This window comes from Uloborus diversus, chromosome 6 (assembly GCF_026930045.1).
Source record: "Uloborus diversus isolate 005 chromosome 6, Udiv.v.3.1, whole genome shotgun sequence".
Taxonomy (NCBI): domain Eukaryota; kingdom Metazoa; phylum Arthropoda; class Arachnida; order Araneae; family Uloboridae; genus Uloborus; species Uloborus diversus.
Genome location: NC_072736.1, coordinates 4,646,416 through 4,668,305, shown reverse-complemented (window position 1 = coordinate 4,668,305; position 21,890 = coordinate 4,646,416). Strand labels below are relative to the sequence as shown.

Below are 21,890 nucleotides of genomic sequence, written 5' to 3'. Positions count from 1 at the left end.
ACCCCACGCTTTTTTGTATTACATTAAAATTAAGTGATTGGTCAACTACTATCATCCAAAGATTATTTTTCACTTTTTAGTTCATTTTGCTACAAAAGCGTGTTTTTTTAGTTTTTTAAACTATTATTTTATTTCGTTTTAATCCATGCCTCTGTTTTCTCTTATTCCTTAGAAACAATTTGGATTTGGTATAACAATATTGCCCCCCCCCCTCCCCATCCTGCTCTTCCATTTTCATTGTTTTTTTGTCAGCTGTTTTACTTCACGGACTCTTAAAACCTATTGTTCCCCATAAACTTAGCTATTAAATTATCCCATTTAGCTATTAAATTTTATTTAATTGCTAAAATAAAAATATAATGGTTGAGTAACTTGATAAACTTATTTTGACAATCGTCACCACCTATTTTAAACTTTAATAATATTATTAACAAGAAATAACCAATGTTTTTTAGTACAAATAAACAGATTTTTACTGGATGTCTTTACATCCAAAAGTTCACAACTTTGAATTGAAAAAGGGGTTCCTGGAAACCCCGAAACACGTGTATTCAACAATCTATTTATTTGTGCTAATAAACGTTAGATAATTCCTGTTATTTCTCGGCTCAAAGGAAATAAATTATTTTATAACAGAAAAATTCGTGATTTTTTTTTACCATTTTTTTTTCGTATACCGTTTTATTTTACAGAAACTTAAAATCTATTTTTCCCCACAAAATGTTTCCCTTAAATAACTAAAATAAAACATATTTTGGTAAATAACTTGAAAAACTATTCTTGATATCTCCTCCCCCCTCCTATTTTTCGAATAAAATAATCATATTTTTATAACGCCAAATTTATGTCTTAAAAACAAATAATATTTTAATTAAATATGAAGTAAAACCATTATTGCTTTAAAAAATAAACTCCCTTTCTGTTTTATAACAATAATAAAAAGGAAATAAAGAGAAATAAATAAATAAAAAAATATGATCGAATAGCGAAAAGAAAAAATTATCAAACGCGAAAATCAACTTAGCAAGGAAAACGATGTGACGTCAGAAGGTTACGTAGCTCCACCCATTCTTGTGACGTCAGAGGTAGACCGTTGCAGATTTATCCGAACGTGCTGGCTGAGTTCCGAGCTTACCTCATCACGTGATCCAACTGAAATCGTTTGCCTTCTCTTCACCTTTTTTTTTTGCAAGCGCTACTTTTTGAACACTACGGAGAATAGAGTCTTTATTTTTGAGGGCTATTTTGATTAAATAAATAAAGCCCGCGATTTTTTGCATGATCTTCGTTTCTGTTACGAATTGGCGGTTAGGTTAGGTAGATACAGAGATAGATAGAGGTTGAGTGGACAAAAAATGTTTTTGTTTTCGAATTAACACTTATATAAATAAAAAAAGATTGTACTGTCAGGAGGTATATATGCGCAGATCATATAGATTGATAGATAGACAAATACAGAGTTCGATATAGCAGATGGACAGCAAGAAAGAGGCATGCCCGTCATTTAAGGAATTTCAACGGGGTGTCAGTGCCCTCCCCCCCACACACACACCATGACTTTGAAAAAACAATGCTTTCACATAAAAGTGGAAGTGCTTTTTGTTATTTTTCGACAAAATTTGCATGAAGAGTACGTCGTTTGTGTCTCTCCCTCCTTTAAAAATATTCCAAACGACGGAACTGGAGATAGATCCAGAAAATATTTTATTCAAACTATTAATGATATACATAGATATAGATTGATTGATACCGCCACGAAAATTGTTTAAGCAGCCGCCGAAAGCGGCAACATCGGTGTAAAAAGGCGAATGATAATATTGAGAAAAAAAAACATTGATTAATACCGTCGCTAAATTGTCTAAGCAGCCGCCGAAGGCGGCAACTCTGGCGCAAAAAGGCGAATGGCGTAAAAAGGTGGACCAGCTGGTCGCCGCAGGCAGCTAGTCCATTAATAATTAAGACGCAAAACTCAATCTTTACCGAGGCGTAAAAACTAAATCAAAGAAAGCTTTGTAATTTCTAATTTTTATCTGTTGTTATCTCATATTTATCAACAAATTTAAAATGTTTTTAATTAGTTTAAGCAAGAGTTTTGAAATCAGCAAAGTCCGTGCTCAAGCGCAGTTGAAATGGCAAATTTGTGATAACCGGGATTTAACGTCGAGTACGGAGCTCTGGTGACGCATGTCTCTCTTGAATAGATAAGGAAAAATACGCCTAAAACGTTAAAGGCAATAGTCCCAAAATAGGGTCAAAACAGTCGCAACGAATTCTGATTCTAATAACGTCCCTTTAAAGTGAGATCATCAAACTTTTTAAAGTTCCCATCAGAAAGAAATCAAGCGTTTCTAACTAACGTCAACGGTCCTGTTTAAAATACCAAAAAGTTCAAAGTAAGCACAACAGTTTTTTTTTTTTTTTTTTTTGAGCAATCTCGATTGCTTATTGTTCTCACTTGACCGTTTTGGTGTGCTATCATTTTATTTTCCCGCCAGCACCCTCTGCAGCATCACCGTCGACCGACACCTCACGATGCTGCTCCTCTAGCGAAAACCGTCTCCAAGTTACGTCAATATCCTACATACACACGTATACCTACACGCACGTACAAACAAACACATACACACACATACAGACACCTACACATACACACACTCATGCCTGCACACAGACACAAACACATATGCCTACACACACATACACATTCCCCCCCTACACACACAAACACTCATACACACAACTACCCACACACTCATACCTGGTGACACAGATACAAACACACACGCTTACATACACACACACTCGTGGTTGCGAAAAACATAATTTGAATTCTAGATGTCAAAATTCAAATTATTATTATTATTATTATTTTTTTTTTTTTTTTTTTTTTTGAGCAATAACGATTGTTTATTGTTCTTACTTGACCGTCCTTGATGTTGTGGTTCCTTTTTCAGCTTAGACCAGGGCCTCTGCAACACCACCGCCCACCGGCGCTGCTCCTCTCGTCCTGAGCACTGTCCCCCAGAATCCACTTCTGCTGGATGGTGGCGACCATGTCCTACACACGCATGCTCATACATATTCACACTCACACACGCGCGTGCCTTTACACATATACACACACAAACACCTACGTGCACACACTTAACTTGCGCCTACACACACACTCAACTTTACGCACGTAACAAACCAGGAGGGGGGAGGGGCTGTTTCTAGAAACAATAAGTCCAATGAGTAGGGTCTTGTCGCAACTCGTGATTGCGAAAAACGTAATTTGAATTCAAATTAGAATTGATTGGTGGAAGTGGGGGTCACAGGTCTTCATTTTTTTTTAAATTTGAAGTTCCCATTTATGAGGACAATAGTACGAAAAACTTCACATTTCGGAAAGAAAAACATTCCCTAAAGCCTCTATTAGAAAGGTGACATCAGCGTTTTCAAATAACATCGACCTTCGCTGAAAATCTCCGTCATGATTAATTCCAAAAATCGTCGTCAGTATAGGTCCCATAGCATAAAAAACAAAGCAAAAAAAAAAAGAAAAAAAGAAAGAACAATGTTCTCCATTGTCGCCATTAAAATAAGGATATTAATTCCACAAAATTTTAAAAATCATTAATCCTTAAAAACACACAAAAAGAAAGAAAGAAAATTAAACGTTTTATACAAATTTTAAAATGATTCGCCAATGCTCTAACAGAGTCACCTGGCGAGACTGGAGATAAAAATGGATTTAGCAGATGAATTTACATTTTAAAAGTAGTTTTAATTGTTTTGAGTGCGTTGTTTTACCAATTTGGCGGATTAATTTTATTTTCAATATCTTTTAATATATAATGATCTTTTTACCAAAATTAATTTGGCGGAATTTTTACATTTTTATATAACTTTTGTAACGGCTGTAGTGCCAAGATTTTTGAACATTTGTCACGACCACGTTATCTTAATTCTGCCCATTAAATAAATTTCGAAATTGTCATTTTGTTTAATTTTATTTTCTGTTTTTGCAAGAGCTTAAAATTTCCTTCAATTTAATATGCTATTTTGTTATATTTTATTCAACCGATCAAAAGTTATAGAATTTCAAACACGCACCTTCATGGCAAAAAATGGAACACTTGCCATTCACAAATTTCAAATTAACTCGAAAGGATCGCGCAGTTCATCTTTCCTCAATGAATTCGACAATCCTTATGAGCAATAAAGAAGTATTTGCGGATTACTACAACACAAACGATGTTTAAGAGAGAGGGGAGGGGGGGGCTCGTGAAATTGTGACAAGTGGGAAGGAGTAAGAAGTGTGACATCGAGCATTCTTTAATAAAATGAATATATTTATGAAAAGTAACTTGAAAGACGTAATTTGTGACAAAGGGGGAGGGGGTAAAAATGTTAATTTAATGGACATCATTTATGGACAACCCTTTATCAAGGAATCGGACGAAGATTTGCAGAACTACGTATATGCAGTATAATTAACTCCATAGCCATGGCATTGTTTACGAAAGTGAACTGAGGAAGTGCAGAAAGCCAGCACTTCCTCAGTAAGAAATTTGTTAGAAGTAATTAATAAGTAAACATACTGAAGGGCCGTGGTAGCCCGATCGGTAGAGTGTCGGATTCGGGGCCGGAGGGTCCTGAGTTCGAACCTCGATGGTCGAAGACCCACCGTCGTCATTAAAGGGGACTGGGCGACGTTAAATATGCTCGTGGTCTCAATGTCCTCCAAGTAAAACGATACCTCTGAGGGTGCTAGCACCAGGTAGCTATTAGCGCCTAGACTATTCTAAATTCTCATTAACTGTTCGATCCGAGAAGGTGCTGCCATCTATCGGTATAAAAAAAATAATGGAGGCAAGGCACTTAGTATGCAGTCCTCGACATAAATACAGTTGTAGTCAGTTGTAAATAGGAAACATACTGAAAATCCACGACTCTCGAGGGGGGGAGGGAAGTCAAAGGTGAAAGGGGGAGCCAAATTTTGTGATTTTCAATTATATCTCGGAAACGGCAGGAAAAATGTGTTCCGAATAAAAATGAAAGTTAACTAAATTTATTGTGAAATTGTCCTCTTGTGAAATTTATTGCGAATTCCTCTTTAATAAGGATAGGTAAATGTTTTAAATTTCAAAAAGTTTCAACTCAAATATTAAAACAAACAAATAAAATATTAAAAAATGTTTTTTTAATTCTTAAAACTATTTCTACAAGCTTGATTTGCACTATAAAAGTATGAAATTTTCCAGCATGAAAAAATATTTTCAATCAGAAGGCACACAAACATATGATTTGATCATGTGTTGTTTTAGATGCGTTGCGGTACTAAATGCTTCCGAACAACATGCACATACTCTCTGACCACGAATTGTATGGAAAGACAAACATCCGTTTTACAGCCGGAAATGGACAAATCCATTATTTTTTAGCGATGCCAGCTTTTGCAGAAGCAGAGTCTCATTCAAATGAGCAGAATACCGACATCAAATTTTTACTTTTCCCCCTCATTCAGATAGATTCGTCTTATCTGGATGTTTGAAAATTCCATACAATCCGTGGTTGGACAGTACAATGGGTTTTTGAGCCAGTATAGATTTTCATATGTTTTTTTTTTTTTTAAGTTGCAGAGTTAGTTTTAAAAAAGTTAGTGTAAAGGCTTTGGAGCAATCTTTACGAAGGGTTTCCCACCAGGGACTCCTATATGGACTCTCATATGATGCTTCCAAGTATCAGATTCAGTAAATGCTGTTGAACAATATTCACACACATAGGGTTTCTCCCCAGTATGGACTCGAATATGTCGTTTCAAATTAGCTGATTTAGTAAATGCTGTTGAACAATATTTGCACAAATAGGGTTTCTCGCCAGTATGGATCCTCATGTGTTGTTTCAAATTTGCAGAGTCAATAAATGCTTTTGAACAGTGTTCACACGAATACGCTTTTCTGTCTGAATGGATTCTCATGTGTTTGTTAAAATTGGCAGAGTTAGCAAATGTCTTCAAACAGTACTCACAAGAATAGGGTTTCTCGCCTGTATGAATTCTCATGTGTTGTGTCAGAACAGTATGTTGAGAAAAAGCTTTTGAACAATATTCACACGCATATGGTTTTTCGCCAGTATGCACCCTCGTATGCTGTTTTAAAGCTCTGTGTTGAGCAAATGTCTTTGAGCAATATTCGCACGAATAGGGTTTTTCGCCAGTATGCACTCTCATATGTTCTCTTAAACTTACAGATTGAGTGAATGCTCTTGAACAATACTCACACGAGTAGGGTTTTTCACCGGTATGGATTCTCATGTGTTTTTTAAAATTTGAGGAGTTGGTGAATGCTTTCGAACAGCACTCACACGAGTAGGGTTTTTCGCCAGTATGGACTCTCGTGTGTTTCTTCAAGGAGGAAACTTGAGAAAAAGCCATCGAACATGTATCGCACGAAAAGGGTTTTTCGCCAGTATGGCATCTAATATGTTGTCTTAAATTCGTAGAGTCGGTAAATGTTTTTGAACAGTAATTGCACAAATAAGGTTTTTCACCAGTATGGACTCTTATGTGTCGTTTTAAGTCTGCAGATCGAGTAAACGATTTCGAACAATGCTCACACGAGTAGGGTTTTTCACCAGTATGGATCCTCATATGAATCTTTAACTCTGAAATGCTTGAAAATGCCTTAACACAGCGACCACACGAGTATGTTTTCTCACCGGTATGGGTTCTCATGTGTGTTTTGAGGTGTCCACCATGAGAAAATGTTTTCTTGCAATACTCACACGTATATGGTTTCTCACCAGTATGGATCTTCATGTGTTGTTTTAAGTTTGAAGCACGAGAAAATGCTTTTGAACAGTGTTCGCATGAATGTGGTTTTTCCTCAGTGTAGTCCCCTTTCTGAGTCTTCAGTTGGGAAGGGTCAGAAAATGCCTCTGAACAGTTTTCTTGCAAATGCTGCGCTTCACCAGCATGGATTTTCAAGTCGTGTGTCATTGCTGAGCAGCAAAGATGCGCTCGGGAAAAACTCGCACTGTTATACACTTTCAAGGAAAAGTGTATCCTACCAGGAAGTGTTCTCTCAAGTCACCAACTGTTGGAAAATATTCAATCAGACAAAAAATGAGACTCCGCCAAGCTCACAAGAACAGCTCTGCTTTCTCTTTCGGGTGTGTATCAACAAAAGAGACAGAGTCATGCAATCCAGGCTGCTTCTGAAAAGAAATGAACAGAATAAGTGATTGAAAAGCTCTCTATAAGGGGTACAGAATGTTTGCAAGTAGAGCATCGAAAAAAAATACACTCTATAGCTCTATTTAAAAAATATATAAAAAACTTTCAAAAAAGAAAGAATTGAAAATGAGAAAGATGGAAATTCGCAACTCCAACAAACTATAGGGGGCACTGCAGCCACCGTCTAATGGAGGATGAAAAGGTAAAACAAACGCACGCCACAGAGTGGTTCAAGGGCGGAAAAAATAGCCATTTTTAAGTTTTAAGATAAAAAAATATTTCATACCGTAATTACTTAGCCCTTGAGTTGTAGTAACTTACTTCATAAGAGTTTTTTGAAAAAAAAAAAAAAAAATCCTTTTTCACAAAAATAAGGCAAGATTGTTGAACAATTATGTTTTTACTTTTTTCGGACGTACGGCTTATACTTTAGTTTTAATTCATTCGTTCAATAAGGAGGACTAAAATTTAATAAAAGTCACTTTTGATTGGTTTTTCACACCTATAGGATGCCTATTACATCATAGTTAAAAATTAGAAATTCATGGAAATTGAAAACTACCTGAAATAAAAAAACCTTATTTTCTAAAAAATATAATGAAAAATATTGTGGAATATACTTTTATCGGCGGCTTCCGGTGAGCTAAAATTTACATATATCAATAGTTTAATCCTTCCTGTAAATAAACAACAACATTTTAGCTGCGACCACATGCGACTGCAGTCGTGGCAGATGTTTTTGTTTGATTTTTGCTATTTAAACACCAATATAGTAACCTAGAAAATTACCTGTAAGGGTATGACGGGGGTAAATTGCTTTTTTTTATCAAAGAGATTGGTCATCAAATTTGACTAACGTATGTCACAGGTTCACTACTTCGCAGGAGAGCCTAAAAACGTTTGTTTACTGTTTCCGAAAGTTGAAACATTCATTAATAAATATAGAGGATTTTTTTAAACAGATTTACGTTGTTATGGCTTAATGCGGAGCATTATTCTACATGCAATGCAGTAGTAACCCGAAAATAATAATTTTCGGACCCTTTTCGTATGGCTTTAAAGAAGATACATTTGAGAAAGAAATTTTGACAACTCGTACAGAATTCTATATAAAAAGTTAAATAACCATTATGTTCATAAAACAATGAAATTAGAAAATCATCCAAAGTTTAAATTTTCTGATTTCCTTTTCGAAATCATTCTAGTATAAAGCTGTTCTCAGCTTGTCAACATTGCCAGAAAATATTGTTCGAGGGTATCAATTGCAATAAACAAACCTTGCGTGTGGCATACAACTGATTTAATTTATATTTTTCGCTAAAAACAGAAATGAAATTGAACTATAGAGAAACCCAGATTTCACTTTTCTCAGTGGCCTGAATCAAACATAAAATGCATAAAATATGGGAAAACGTCAGTTCAAATTTAAAAAATATATAAAATATAGCAAAAAGTAAAGTATGAAAAATGTATAGAAAGCAAAAATCAAATAAAAAAGGAAACAAAAATAATAATAAAGGCTGCTATGATGACGCTTTTATAAAAGGTAAAAAACGCGATATTTTACGAAAGAACATTATTGTACATACCAATTTAGATTATTCTAACACATTAAGTTACGAATCCGGGCGTTTAGGTTGAAAATAGTCAGTAATAATGAGTCATTGAATTCATCCAGGATTGAAATACTTTGCAAAGTTTTATCCTGGTCTTTATGACAACGAAAATAGTCTTTCACTAAAAGTAAGCTCTTAAATGCAGTATTGAAAGAAGAGACGAGTTTTGTTTCCTCTTCTTGTTCATCTTCATTCGCGGCCGAAGGGTCCACAATGTCCGCTACGGTTGGAGCATTAGCATTTCTGTTTTCATGGATTAACTTTCAACAAAGTGGATTATGTTTAAAAATGCACGGAAGGAAACACGTTGCTTAATTTTAAAACATTTTTCTCTTTTTTTTTTAACTGCCAAGGAAAAACGTAAAATGCGGGAAATTCATAAGTAATTATCTTGCCATCCGGGTTAAATTAATATTATTAGTACTACAACAGAAAAACTGGGACCTGATGATAAAAATCGTAAAACGTGGGGAAAACGTTGATTCGGGGGAAGTAAAATCGGGGTTTCGCAGTGAATACGATCAGCCAGCAGGATGATAAATATTACCATACAACAATTTTAACCATTTTCCACAGCATTTTTTGAGAGTATTCGAAGTTATTGAATTTTTTCCGCTTTTTTGTCATTTTGAACCACTGTGCGTCGTATAGCTTTTAAAATGATAATAAACCTAGTAATTTTTGTTTGTATGCATGACTTTTTTGTTTTCTTCTTTTTAAATTAGTTTGTAAAGCCTTGTGGATATTTGGTCCACGTAGAAAGAAATGAGAATTCAAGAAACATTACTAAACGTTAGAAATTAATGCAAATTTCGTACGTAGTTGTAAGCAGCCATTTACCCGATGTTGTATTCGATATTTATCAATTCTTGATAGAACTACGTTTTCATTGTGGCCATAAGAACACTAAAAATATTTCATGTAACAAAACCTTTAGTCCAGTCAATGAACAATTGCAGGAATATGCGATAATTTTTGACTTCAGGGTATTGTTAGGGGTAGTTAGTAAGTAAACATACTAAAAGTCCCCGAACTTGGGGGGTGAGCTAAAGGTAGGAGGGAGGGGTAGAAAAGTTTGGGGTTTTCGAGAAAATGTCGGAAACGGTGCCAAAAATGCGATTAAAAATAAAAATTCAAGCTAAATAAACTTTCAATGAAACTGTTTCTACACATATTTGTCAAATTTCCAATAACTTTCCAGGTAAATGTTATAAAAAATCGATGATTTTTGGAAAAATTCTCTTTTTGTTAAAAATTTGCTTCTTGTGTCTCCCAGGATCAGTATTCATGAAAATTGTCGACGGCAATCTTGTAGAGCTTTAAATTTCCTTCAATTTGATATGCCACCTTGTTATATTTTATTCAACCAATCAAAACTTACAGAATTTCAAACACGCACTTTCATGGCAAAAAATGGAACACTTGCCATTCACAAATTTCAAACTGACTCGAAAGGATCGCGCACTTCCTCTTTCTTCAATGAATTCGATAATCCTGATGGACAGTAAAGAAATATTTGTGGATTACTGCAACAACTTACTGTCGTAAAATTTTGACTTTGTGACAAGGGGGAGGAAAAGAGTAAGAAGTATTATCAAGCATTTTTTAAACGAATGTATATATAAAAATTAGTTTATGAAAAGTACTTTGTGACAAATGGCGAGGGGGTCAAAAAAATAGAAAAAAGTGTAACATCATTTATGAACAGCCCCTTACCAAGAAATCGGACGAAGATGTGCAGAACTACGTATATGCAGTATGAATTGGTGGACTGAGGCAACACCTTCTAGACTTGGAAACAAGCCTACCAACGGGTTGCTTTCAGCTATGATTGCACAACGTAAGTAGGCTGACGAAAAACTATGCAGGGTAGCTATTTTTCAGAAAAAATCCTAATCCGATAAAAAGAGCCAGCTTGGCAATATTTTACTGCTCAAGCATGCGCATTGCGCATGCTTTGCTCAGATTCAGCCAGGGCAAGCGATTCAACTATTTGGCGAGGGATACGTGGTTGCCAACTTGGGGGTTTTCCCCCTAAATTTAGGGGGGAAATTTTAGAATGGGATTTTTTTAGGGGGATAAAATTTTTAGGGTTAAATTTAGGGGTTTTAATTTTAGGGTTTTATCAGGTAAAAATGTTTTTCTTTTACCTTTGGAAACGTAATTTTTCGATTGTTTCATTTATTTTTTTACTTACATACATTTTTTGAGCCTTTATAGCCCATGGTTTTGATCAGAAATGACATAAAAATGATACAAATGCCTTTACTCACTCAGCAGCGAAAAATAGCAATGGTCACGTGACCTTTTAATCTCACTTGTGACGTCACAGTCGAAGGATCACGTGACTTTCTGACGTCATTTAGGGGTTTTTCAGAGGTTTTATGAGTTGCGTTTAGGGGGAAACATTTTTAGGAGTTGGCAACCCTGGAGGGATATTTCCGTTAATGTTTACCAACATGTGCTTGTCGCTCTCTTACAGAAAGACAAGTTGTGCTAAAAAAATACAATTAATCGTCAAGTTTCAAACTACAAGATAATACTGATAAAAGAGTCGAAAACTTTTCAAGTGTGTTGTGCTCAATTGCCGAATAAATTGTGAGGCAACGGGCCTCATTTGGATTTCCAAAAAATTGTGAGGTTCGCCAAAAGAAGATCGCTACTGTTCCAAGTAATTTGTAAATCACAAGAAATTCAAGAGTAAGTAAACTTTTTCGTAGCGTGTCATTAAATTGAATTACGTTGAATATATTTTATACGTATGCAAAATTTAAGCTCAATGAATAAAAAAAAGTACAAACAGTTACAGAACGGGATTTAAAACTGTCAGATAAAATTATGCCTGTAATTAATTGTTTATCATGCTGGTTATCGGTCCACATCAAAATTCCCAGCAGATTGTCCTTCATACAAATCATTGTTGTCAAGGTATATTAGACCCAGGGTTGCCAGACGTCCCGGATTTCAAGGGACAGTCCCGTATTTTGAAAAATTGTCCCGCGTCCCGGAGACCTTCCATACGGGACGGCTAAAGTCGCGTTTACCAGTTGATAACAATATTTTACAGAACGAGACATTATTTTAAGGGAAAAAGTAAAGCTAACAAAAAATATGAAATAATGAGTAATAAGAAAATCATGTGGAGCAAGCAAAAAAATTGTTTTCGTTTTGATTAGGTTTGTATGTTTTTGTTATGGCGGCAGATCATGAGGATCCAAATGGTTGCTTCCTCTTTGTTCAGTGACTAATATTGGAAATATATCTTTACGCATGAGTCGTCATTCGAAACGAAAACGATTTTTATACCTTGATAGGCAACATTTTGTGAGGTTTAATAATTTTATGAGATTGAGTTTACAGCAACGTCTCAAAAATAAGTCCACACCCCCCCCCCTTTTTTTTTGCTCCTAGAAGCCTGTCCCGTATTTACTGTTCCTAAATCTGGCAACCCTGATTAGACCATACATTTTCATGTAAATGATATTTAAATACATCATCAAGTTCGATGAGGATTAAAATATCTATCAGATGAAATACCTATCGAATTAATATATTTCTAAATGACTAGTGCAAATTAATAAATCGCAGCATTTCTTATGCGTCCCACACAAAAATGAATGAGAGAAAATTAAAAACTCTAACGAAATGAAATAAAAATCAATTTTTTTGCACAAACTTTCTTTTTAGAAATTTTATAGTGAACACCTCTAGATATATATTCCAAGAATTGTGTTAAATTTTTTCATTCGCAACTCCAACGAACTATAGGGGGCACTGAAGTCACTGTCTAATGGCGGACTTAAAAACTAAAACAAACGCACATGGTAACGAAGAAAATGCTAAAAGTGTTGTGATTTTTGTTCGTACGTATGATTTTTTCGCTTTATTCTTTTTAAATTAATTTTCAAAGTCTTGTGGATATTCTGGCCCACGTAGAAAGAAATGAGAATTCAAGAAGCATTACTAAACGTCAAACATTAATGCAAAATACGTAGTTCGTAGTTCTAAGCAGCCATTTCCACGATGTTGAATTCGATATTTATCAATTCTTGATAAAACTAAATAACAATTGTGGCCTGACAAGAATAACAATTAATGGTAGAAAATTCAATATGACATTACAAATTGTTATCGAAAGAAGATGATACTTTTTTGCCTTGCTTGGCTAGCGCTTTTTGTTTTCCATTTGTAGCTGAGTTATTTCTCTCGAATTCCCGAATCGGTTAATTTAAAAATGTTCTGTTTCGATTTTTCTAATTTCTGAGTTACGATTTAATTGTGTCATGTTATGCAAATCATCAACAAAATTCTCACGGATATATGGTGGTAGTTTTCTTTTCAGTTGATTGACCATTATTTCTTTTCACTTATCGAATTCTGTAATCTTACTACCATTTTATTCCACACATGATAAAAATTAAAAATGATTTAACTAAGAACGCGAAATCTCGCCAAGGCTACTTTGCTTGCACTATACTAAAACTATAACCCTAAACAAATTTGACGAAACCTTTCAGCTGAGAATAAAAGGAATAAAGTAAATTCTTCCTCGGTTATTCATTTTGTTCTACGATAATATATTCAAGAAAATATTTTGCATACTCTCCATTCCAACTAAATGCTGCTGTAAAATATGGTAAGTTAAATTAATTTAAGATTTAAAAAAAAACCCATATTCTTACAAATTCATACAAAACAATAATTTTTTTTACCTTGTATAACGTTATCCAAGTTTGTTAATCCAAAATTTTCGCTTTCACCAATTATTAAGGAAATAATGAAAACTAACATTATTTTGAGAAGCTCGAGAATACTACTAAGGGATGAATTAATTTCTGTAGCTGAAAGCAAACTAAGACACATCGAATGCGTTAATAAATACTCAAAACAAACTGCCTGTGTTTACGTCAACAGACACACGTGGAACGCAACGTGGCAATGTTTTAGTTTCATTTGCAGTTTTGTAAATCACCGCAATGTAGCGTATTCGAGCGCTGGAGTTCCGAATTGAATTTTCAATGCGATAAAAAATTTTCTACCTGAATTTCTTAAATTAATGTCAATTTATCATTTCTAACAATAATAAGTTATTTTATATTGCTCTAATACTTTTACCGCAATATTATAAATAACAATGAGGACATTAAATCCTGATCTCAGTATTAATATATATATATATATATATGCGCATGTTACTAAAAAACATTTTTTTATATTTTATTTTAAAATTTTTTGTTGCCTATCCTTATTTTTTTTTTTTTTTTTAAAGGAAAGAAAGAAGAAAAAAAACTGTATGGACTTTCATTTCAATCTAAATGTATTGCGCATAAAGAGAATAGCTCTTTTTTTCCCCCATAAATCTTTTCAGTATTGCTGGTTTGTATGCTCTAATTTTAAAACAATTTTTTTCAAGTATAATGAAAAAATAAAGCTTTTAAAAATGCCCCTTGAAACTGATTTGTTAAATTGATTGACAGCTCATATGTTCATTTTTTCATTGTTCATGGCAACAATTAAAAGCAGAAGTATTTAAAATTTATAATTACTATTTTTTTTTCATTGTTTCTGGCAACAATTAAAAACCGGCAGCAAAACAAAGGAGTATGACAAATAATGAAAGCTAAGAAATAGTCTTTAAATAAATAAATAAATAAAAACATTGAACGTACATTACACTGGTAATTTTTCAGGCAATGCATGTATAGTAAAACTATTCATTAATTCTTTCATGAAAAAAAAAAGAAAAAAGGTAAGTAATACTTTTTGAAGCGAATAAGTATTACTAATTTTGAATTTTATTTGAGTTGAAAACTTGCTTCTTTTAATGAGCAAAATACATATATAACCGCGATTCTAAAAACATACTTGTATAAAATTCCCAGAAAAAGTTGTCAAGGAATGAACTATGATCGCGAGAAGCGATCAGCCAATCTGCCAAGTAAAGACTATTCCATCTGAATGAATCTAGCAGTTAAGAAGGGAAAATAACGATGGGATTTTGATGCACGCATTTCATAATGTCACTAGTGCCTCATTCATTTATTGCATTCGCTAAAATAAAATAATGGAAAACAAAAATAGTTACCATGGAAACAACAAAAAGAAAAGAAAGTATTTTCATTTCGTTCAGGAAGGTAAAAGCAAAGTGGTAAGCTCAAAACTTTGTTGTGAGTAAATAAATCAATAAATTTTTGCCGTGAGAATATAGATCGAATATACTTTAGATTAAAAAAATGTTGCTGAGAGCAAATTTTCATTTTTACAAAACTAAGGCTAAATAATAGAAAGGCAAACGTGTACATCTGTAACAACCCAACTAACACCCCTATAAACGGTATAACTTTGATATACACCCCCAAAAATTACGCGCCAAATCTGGCATTCCCTACGGACTTTTTAGGGTTGCTGTTCCTTATTTTGGTGTTGCCAATTTAGGTTTTTTCAGCTTTTAGGTTTTTACTGTTGCCAAATTTAGTATTTTCATGTATTTTGTATCATTTTTTGAGTTTTTTAAAAAGTTTTGTGGCAACAATTTTGTGGCAACAAAGTTTTGTGTCAACAAAAACAAAAAAAGTCGCCAAATTTCCGATTTGGGGGGGGGGGGTATATCAAAGTAGTTCCCTATAAACTAATAGATACGTTCATTTCCGCCCATAAACCGGATATTAGCCTCTTCATGTAATCGATGGTCAGACAGTAGTTTATAAATATTAATATGTAAAAATTAAAATGCGCTAACGTATCTGCTTACTTCCTGGTTTATTTATTACCCCTGCTTTAGGTTTGTAATTAGTAACCGTTAACAATGCGAATGAACTACCCTATAAATACCAGCTAGGGATGTGTATCCTTTTGATACTCGCGACGCTGGGGCGGGAGGGTGGGGGGAGGAGGCATTCCGGTGTCCCGGTTGAACAATTCAGAAATCTGGCATGCCTATTTACGCAAGATCTATTGGTAATATTGTATATATATAGTGCTGTAGCTGGAAAAAACTTAAATAGCTTAATTTTTTGACATGCTGAAATGGAGCCTGCAAATTTTGGAATGGAAAACATGTCTTACCATTCGGCAACTGAGAAATACCTTACAAAAATTGACTATAATTGCTTTATATATCTAAACCTGAATAAAGTTTTTTTGATTCTTTTTTATAGGCATATATTTTCTTACGGTTAGATCATTTTTGTTATTTTCCCTTCAAAGAATATGACTGATCTAATGAAACATTTTGAATATACGTGAGTATGTCGTGCAGAGAGATTACCAGCAACTTTTTTAAAATGAACGAAGTCGTTTAAATGAACGAGTTAAATGAACGGTTCAAAAGAATGAACGATTATCTGATGAACGGATTATTAAAAAGAACGACATTGCCCACCTCTATTTCATAGTAACAGAAAAATAAACGAAATACATAATTTGGTTTTTAATGATGCATTTTAATCTTTTTTTTCCTTCTAAAATCATACTTACATTTGGGGCTTACTGCTGGACATAGGTGCCCGTGTGTGTAATTTTAGAGGGAGTGGGGAGGACTAATGAGTTTTTATTTGTTTTAGGGCTTTAATTTAAAGAAAAAGGACTCATATTTTTTTTTTTTTTTTTCTGTTTACGCGGCCAAACAGTCCTTCGATAGAAGAAACACTTGGAATGAGGAATAAAAATTTTAACAATTTTTTTTTTTCTTTTTGTAAAAATACTCATAAGCTATCCCAATATTAATTTTTCAAGTCAATGTTTCAAATGAAAAAGTTAACCTTTCAGAGTTTTCACAGTTATTTTTAGACTTTTTTGGTCATCTGTAGTAAAATTTATCTTTTACCGGGACATGGAGTAAACCGGCCGGAACACCGGGCTTTTATCCAAAAACCGGTACTGTCCCCGTCAAACCGGGGCGTCTGGCTGGCAAGCCTATGTATAACGAAACTAGTATGTTGTGGCCATCACGAAACTTTCTTCTATATTTTTCCTTTTTCTTTTTTTTCTGATCCCTCCCCATGCTTGACGATGAAGCAATATTCCCAACAAAAACAAAATTACACATGCAAAAACTTGACGACTATCCCAATGTCTGAATTATTGCAAAAGCAAAGCAAAGAGCGAAAATTGAAAGTTATTTTAAAAGCCTTGCTTGAATGAATTACAAATATTTTATTTGTTAACAAACATAAGATGGCAACAGTTAAAAATTTTAAATCATTGAGATAATATTTCCGATCCATAGACTAATAATAAGGGTAGACCGAGCTTTCTCATTCTTGCTGATAAAGAAAATTGGTTCATAGATGTATCATGTGACTAGTGGAAGGGCTTGGCGAAGACTTTGGCAGCATGGTTGCTAGATGGCAGCATTATCTATAGTTTGGCACTCGACATGTATTTTAAGACAATGTGTTTTCATTAAAAAAAACTTCCAAGTGCAGAGATTGAACTGTTTTTCTTTTAGTTATGCATTATTTTGACATTAGTAATAGTTTTTGATCAGTTTTCGGTAACTTTTATTTCATTTGGAGCTGTCAGCGTTGGCGTGAACGAAATGGCGTAAACGTTTTGCGTTAACGCAAAAATGTACTAATCGGTATCTTAAATTGAAACTGTAGGTAAAAATCTTACCGTTTGCTGATTCTTCTTGGTCGCTTGCATCTTTTATTGCTTAGAGAGTTATTGAAATTGACTAAAGAAAATGCGCAATGCTATCTAAACGAAAAACTCACTATATTAACAAAATATTTACAACTTAGAAAAACAAATTTACAAATCGGGCTCCATAAAAGATCATTCTTCCGTGTTTCATCAATTCTATTTATTTTATTTCGCGCTGGCGATGATCGTCTGCTACGATTAACGCCCGCTGTTGCTAGGATATCCACCAGTCACATGGTTTGGTTTATGAGCAGCAAAAGGGTTGCCATAGCTCGGTCTACTCTTATTATTAGTCTATGTTCCGATCATTTCCATACAATTAAAATCACGAGAAATACGCAGACGACAATCTATTACGATTTATCTTTCTTATTGTTGCATTAATAAAAATATTTTTATTCGCAATAAAAAAACTAGTATGTTGTGGCCATCACGAAACTTTCTTCTATATTTTTCTTTTTTTTTTTTTTTTTTTCTGATCCCTCCCCATGCTTGACGAGGAAGCAATATTCCCAACAAAAACAAAATGACACATGCAAAAACTTGACGACTATCCCAATGTCTGAATTATTGCAAAAGCAAAGCAAAGAGCGAAAATTGAAAGTTATTTTAAAAGCCTTGCTTGAATGAATTACAAATATTTTATTTGTTAACAAACATAAGATGGCAACAGTTAAAAATTTTAAATCATTGAGATAATATTTCCGATCATTTCCATGCAATTAAAAGCACGAGCTGAACGCAGACGACAATCTATTACGATTTATCTTTCTTATTGTTGCATTAATAAAAATATTTTTATTCGCAAAAAAAAAAAAAAAAAAAAAAAAAAAAAAAATCAACACCTCTTGGAGCGATCGGCGTCAAAATAGAACCAAAGCCTGTTTACATATGGATTCACATATATTCCAAATTTCAACCAGAACGTAGCATTACTTCTTGAGATAGGGCACTCAAAATGGAAAAAAAGAACGGGTGATTGCGCTGCCCCCTTTTTAGCTGTTGACACAAAAATAAAATCAGTTCTTATACCCACTAAGGGCTATTTGCCGATAAATTTTTCTTTCATTCCGTTCATTATTTCTTGAGATACAGTTGTCACAATTGACGACAAAAAAACGTTCTATAGCTCAACCCCCGTTTGAGTTATTGACACCAAAATTGAATCAGCACCTGTTCCTGTTAATACCAACATATGAACCAAATTTTGTTTGATTCCGCCAGTAACTTCCTGAGGAATAGCAAGCACGCGTAACTCGAAAAACGTCCCATTGCTCCACCCCCCTTGGAGGAATTCGCGCCAAAAACTAATGGGCACAAGTTCACATAGGGGCACATATGTGTACTAAATTTCGTTCGATTTCATGCGGTAGTTTTTGTTGTAGAGCGGCCACAAAAAACTGGTCACACACAGACGTGACACACATACATACACACACACATACATACATACACACACACATACACACACACACACAGACAGACAGACATTTTCCAAAAATGGTCGAAATGGAATCAGCACACCTCAAAACGTTCGAATCCGTCAAAATTCGAAATTCGAAAATTTGCACGAATCCAATACTTTCTTTTATATATTAGATATAGAAGAAAGTAAAAAAAGAAATCAACACCTCTTGGAGCGATCGGCGTCAAAATTGAACCAAAGCCTGTTTACATATGGATTCACATATATTCCAAATTTCAACCAGAACGTAGCATTACTTCTTGAGATAGGGCACTCAAAATGGAAAAAAAAGAACGGGTGATTGCGCTACTCCCTTTTTAGCTGTTGACACAAAAATAAAATCAGTTCTTATACCCACTAAGGGCTACTTGCCGATAAATTTTTGTTTCATTCCGTTCATTATTTCTTGAGAACCAGCAGTCACAATTGACGACAAAAAACGTTTTATAGCTCAACCCCCGTTTGAGTTATTGACACCAAAATTGAATCAGCACCTGTTCCTGTTAATACCAACATATAGACCAAATTTTGTTTGATTCCGCCAGTTACTTCCTGAGGAATAGCAAGCACGCGTAACTCGAAAAACGTCCCATTGCTCCACCCCCCTTGGACGAATTTGCGCCAAAAACTAATGGGCACAAGTTCACATAGGGGCACATATGTGTACTAAATTTCGTTCGATTTCAAGCGGTAGTTTTTTGTTGTAGAGCGGCCACAAAAAACTGGTCACACACAGACGTGACACACACAGACAGACAGACATTTTCCAAAAATGGTCGAAATGGACTCAGCACACCTCAAAACGTTCGAATCCGTCAAAATTCGGAATTCGAAAATTTGCACGAATCCAATACTTTCTTCTATATATTAGATATAGAAGAAAGTAAAAAGTAACAACAAATTTATCGGTAGTTCAGCCAGATTACTTAATTTTAAATAAAGACTCACTTAAAAATATTAAGGAGCTCAAAATAATTCCACAGTGCCGATGAGAACAGAAAAAAAAAAGCAACACTTTTTTAAATGGGGAAAAAAATTAGATAGTATAAATCTCTACATAGTATAAAATGAAGTCCTCAAAAAGCGTCTGTTTGTTTGAACTCGCAAAACTCGAGAACTACCCGGCCGATTTCGCTGAAATTTTCAATTTGTTCCTTTAAGTCCTGAGAAGGTTTGCAGACCAGTTCGAAAACAATTCGATGAATAGTTCTTTTTTTTATTCCAATTTAGGCCCAATTTTCACATAAATTCCCGAATATGCGGATGAAAAATTACTCGCAATTAGTAATATAACATATCGTTGGAAACGGAAGAATTTTCCGCGTTCTACGCAATTTGTTCCAACGCTCTAACTTAATTGCGGCGGCAGTTATTTACGTTTTTAGCTCGAATTTGTTTAGGCTTAGCTGAAATTTAGGCACTACTTTCTTCATTAAATTTATCAATAAAAAGTGAAGGAATTGTCCTACAGTTTTCTTTTTGACGCCATTGAAAAGAGCTACCTTTTTTACTCCAGATCTGAGTTAGATCTGGAGTCTAACTCGACCATAGGTCGAGTACGTCGAACCGTAGGTCGAACAGTCCCTCTATCTCCATTAGAAAAAAAGTTACGAGCGAATTAAATGAAGTTCAAAAATCTGTTCTTTATTCAAGTTTTCAACCATTTTATTTTGCGTTTCCACGGTAACGTTTTTTGAATCCATTCGGAACTGCAGCGCTCGAATACGCTACCTTGCGGTGATTTACAAAACTGCCGATGAAACTAAAACATTGCCACGTTGCGTTTCCACGTGTGTCTGTTGACGTAAACACAGGCAGTTTGTTCCGAGTATTTATTAAAGCAATCGATGCGTCTTAGTTTGCTTTCAGCTACAGAAATTAATTCGTCCCTTAGTAGTATTTTCGAGCTTCTCAAAATAATGTTAGTTTTCCTTATTTCCTTCAAAAAAGTATTAAATGGTGGAAGCGTAAACAAGAAAACTCTGGATTAACAAAATTGGATAACGTTATACCAGGTAAAATTTTTTATTGTTTTGTATGAATTTGTAAGAATATGAGTTTTTTTTCAATCTTAAATTAATTTAACTAATCATATTTTACAGCAGCATTTAGTTGGAATGGACGGTATGCAAAATATTTTCTTGAATATATTATCGTAGAACAAAATGAAAAATGTTTCACCGAGAAAGAATTTACTTTATTCCTTTTATTCTCAGCTGAAAGGTTTCGCCAAATTTGTTTAGGGTTATAGTTTTGGAATTGTGCGAGCAAAGTAGCCTTGGCGAGATTTCGCGTTTTTAGTTAAACCATTTTTAATTTTTATCATGAGTGGAATAAAATGATAGTAAGATTACAGAATTCGATAAGTAAAAAGAAATAATGGTCAATCAACTGAAAAGAAAACTACCACCATATAAACTGTGAGTACACATTTTATTTATTTTGTTCTGAGTGAATTTGAATAAATATCAGTTTTTCAATTCGATGAAAAAAAAAAAAACGAACTTAACAACATTGACTAGACACTTTTCCTTAACCTAATTTCACATAAATGATTTAAATAACTTTGTTACTACAGTATCCTACTGAAATAGACAGTATGCAAATAAATTTTCTTGAAAATATTTATCGCAGAACAGATTGAAAAATCCAGAAAGAACGTTAAGAATTTGAACAATAAAAAATAAAAGTTCGCCAAAAATCTGTTTATAGGTTTATGGATTTAAAATTGTGTGAAAGAATAATGTATCTTGACAAGATTTCGCATATCAGTTAAATCATTTCCATGACGAATGAATTAAATGCATGATGATTTCTTTTGATATCCAATCATATAGTCATAGAAATAAATTATCTAGTGTTAAACGTTACTCTTGACAGTCTGCCACGTATGTGCACTATGTGACAAAAATGTCAACAAATGCCGGAAATGTCACGAAACTGA

At 34.1% G+C, this 21,890-nt stretch overlaps 1 protein-coding gene across 1 annotated transcript in view; it reads right to left on the bottom strand.

The window, feature by feature from the left end:
* Positions 1-5,218: 5,218 nt before the first annotated feature.
* LOC129223955 (zinc finger protein 271-like) overlaps positions 5,219-21,890 on the bottom strand; it is a 45,584-nt gene continuing 28,912 nt past the window's right edge. Inside the window, exon 2 of the mRNA XM_054858338.1 lies at positions 5,219-7,200. Coding sequence (XP_054714313.1) covers positions 5,642-6,982 — 1,341 coding nt within the window. The 5' untranslated portion in view covers positions 6,983-7,200 and the 3' untranslated portion in view covers positions 5,219-5,641. The remainder of the gene's footprint in view (positions 7,201-21,890) is intronic.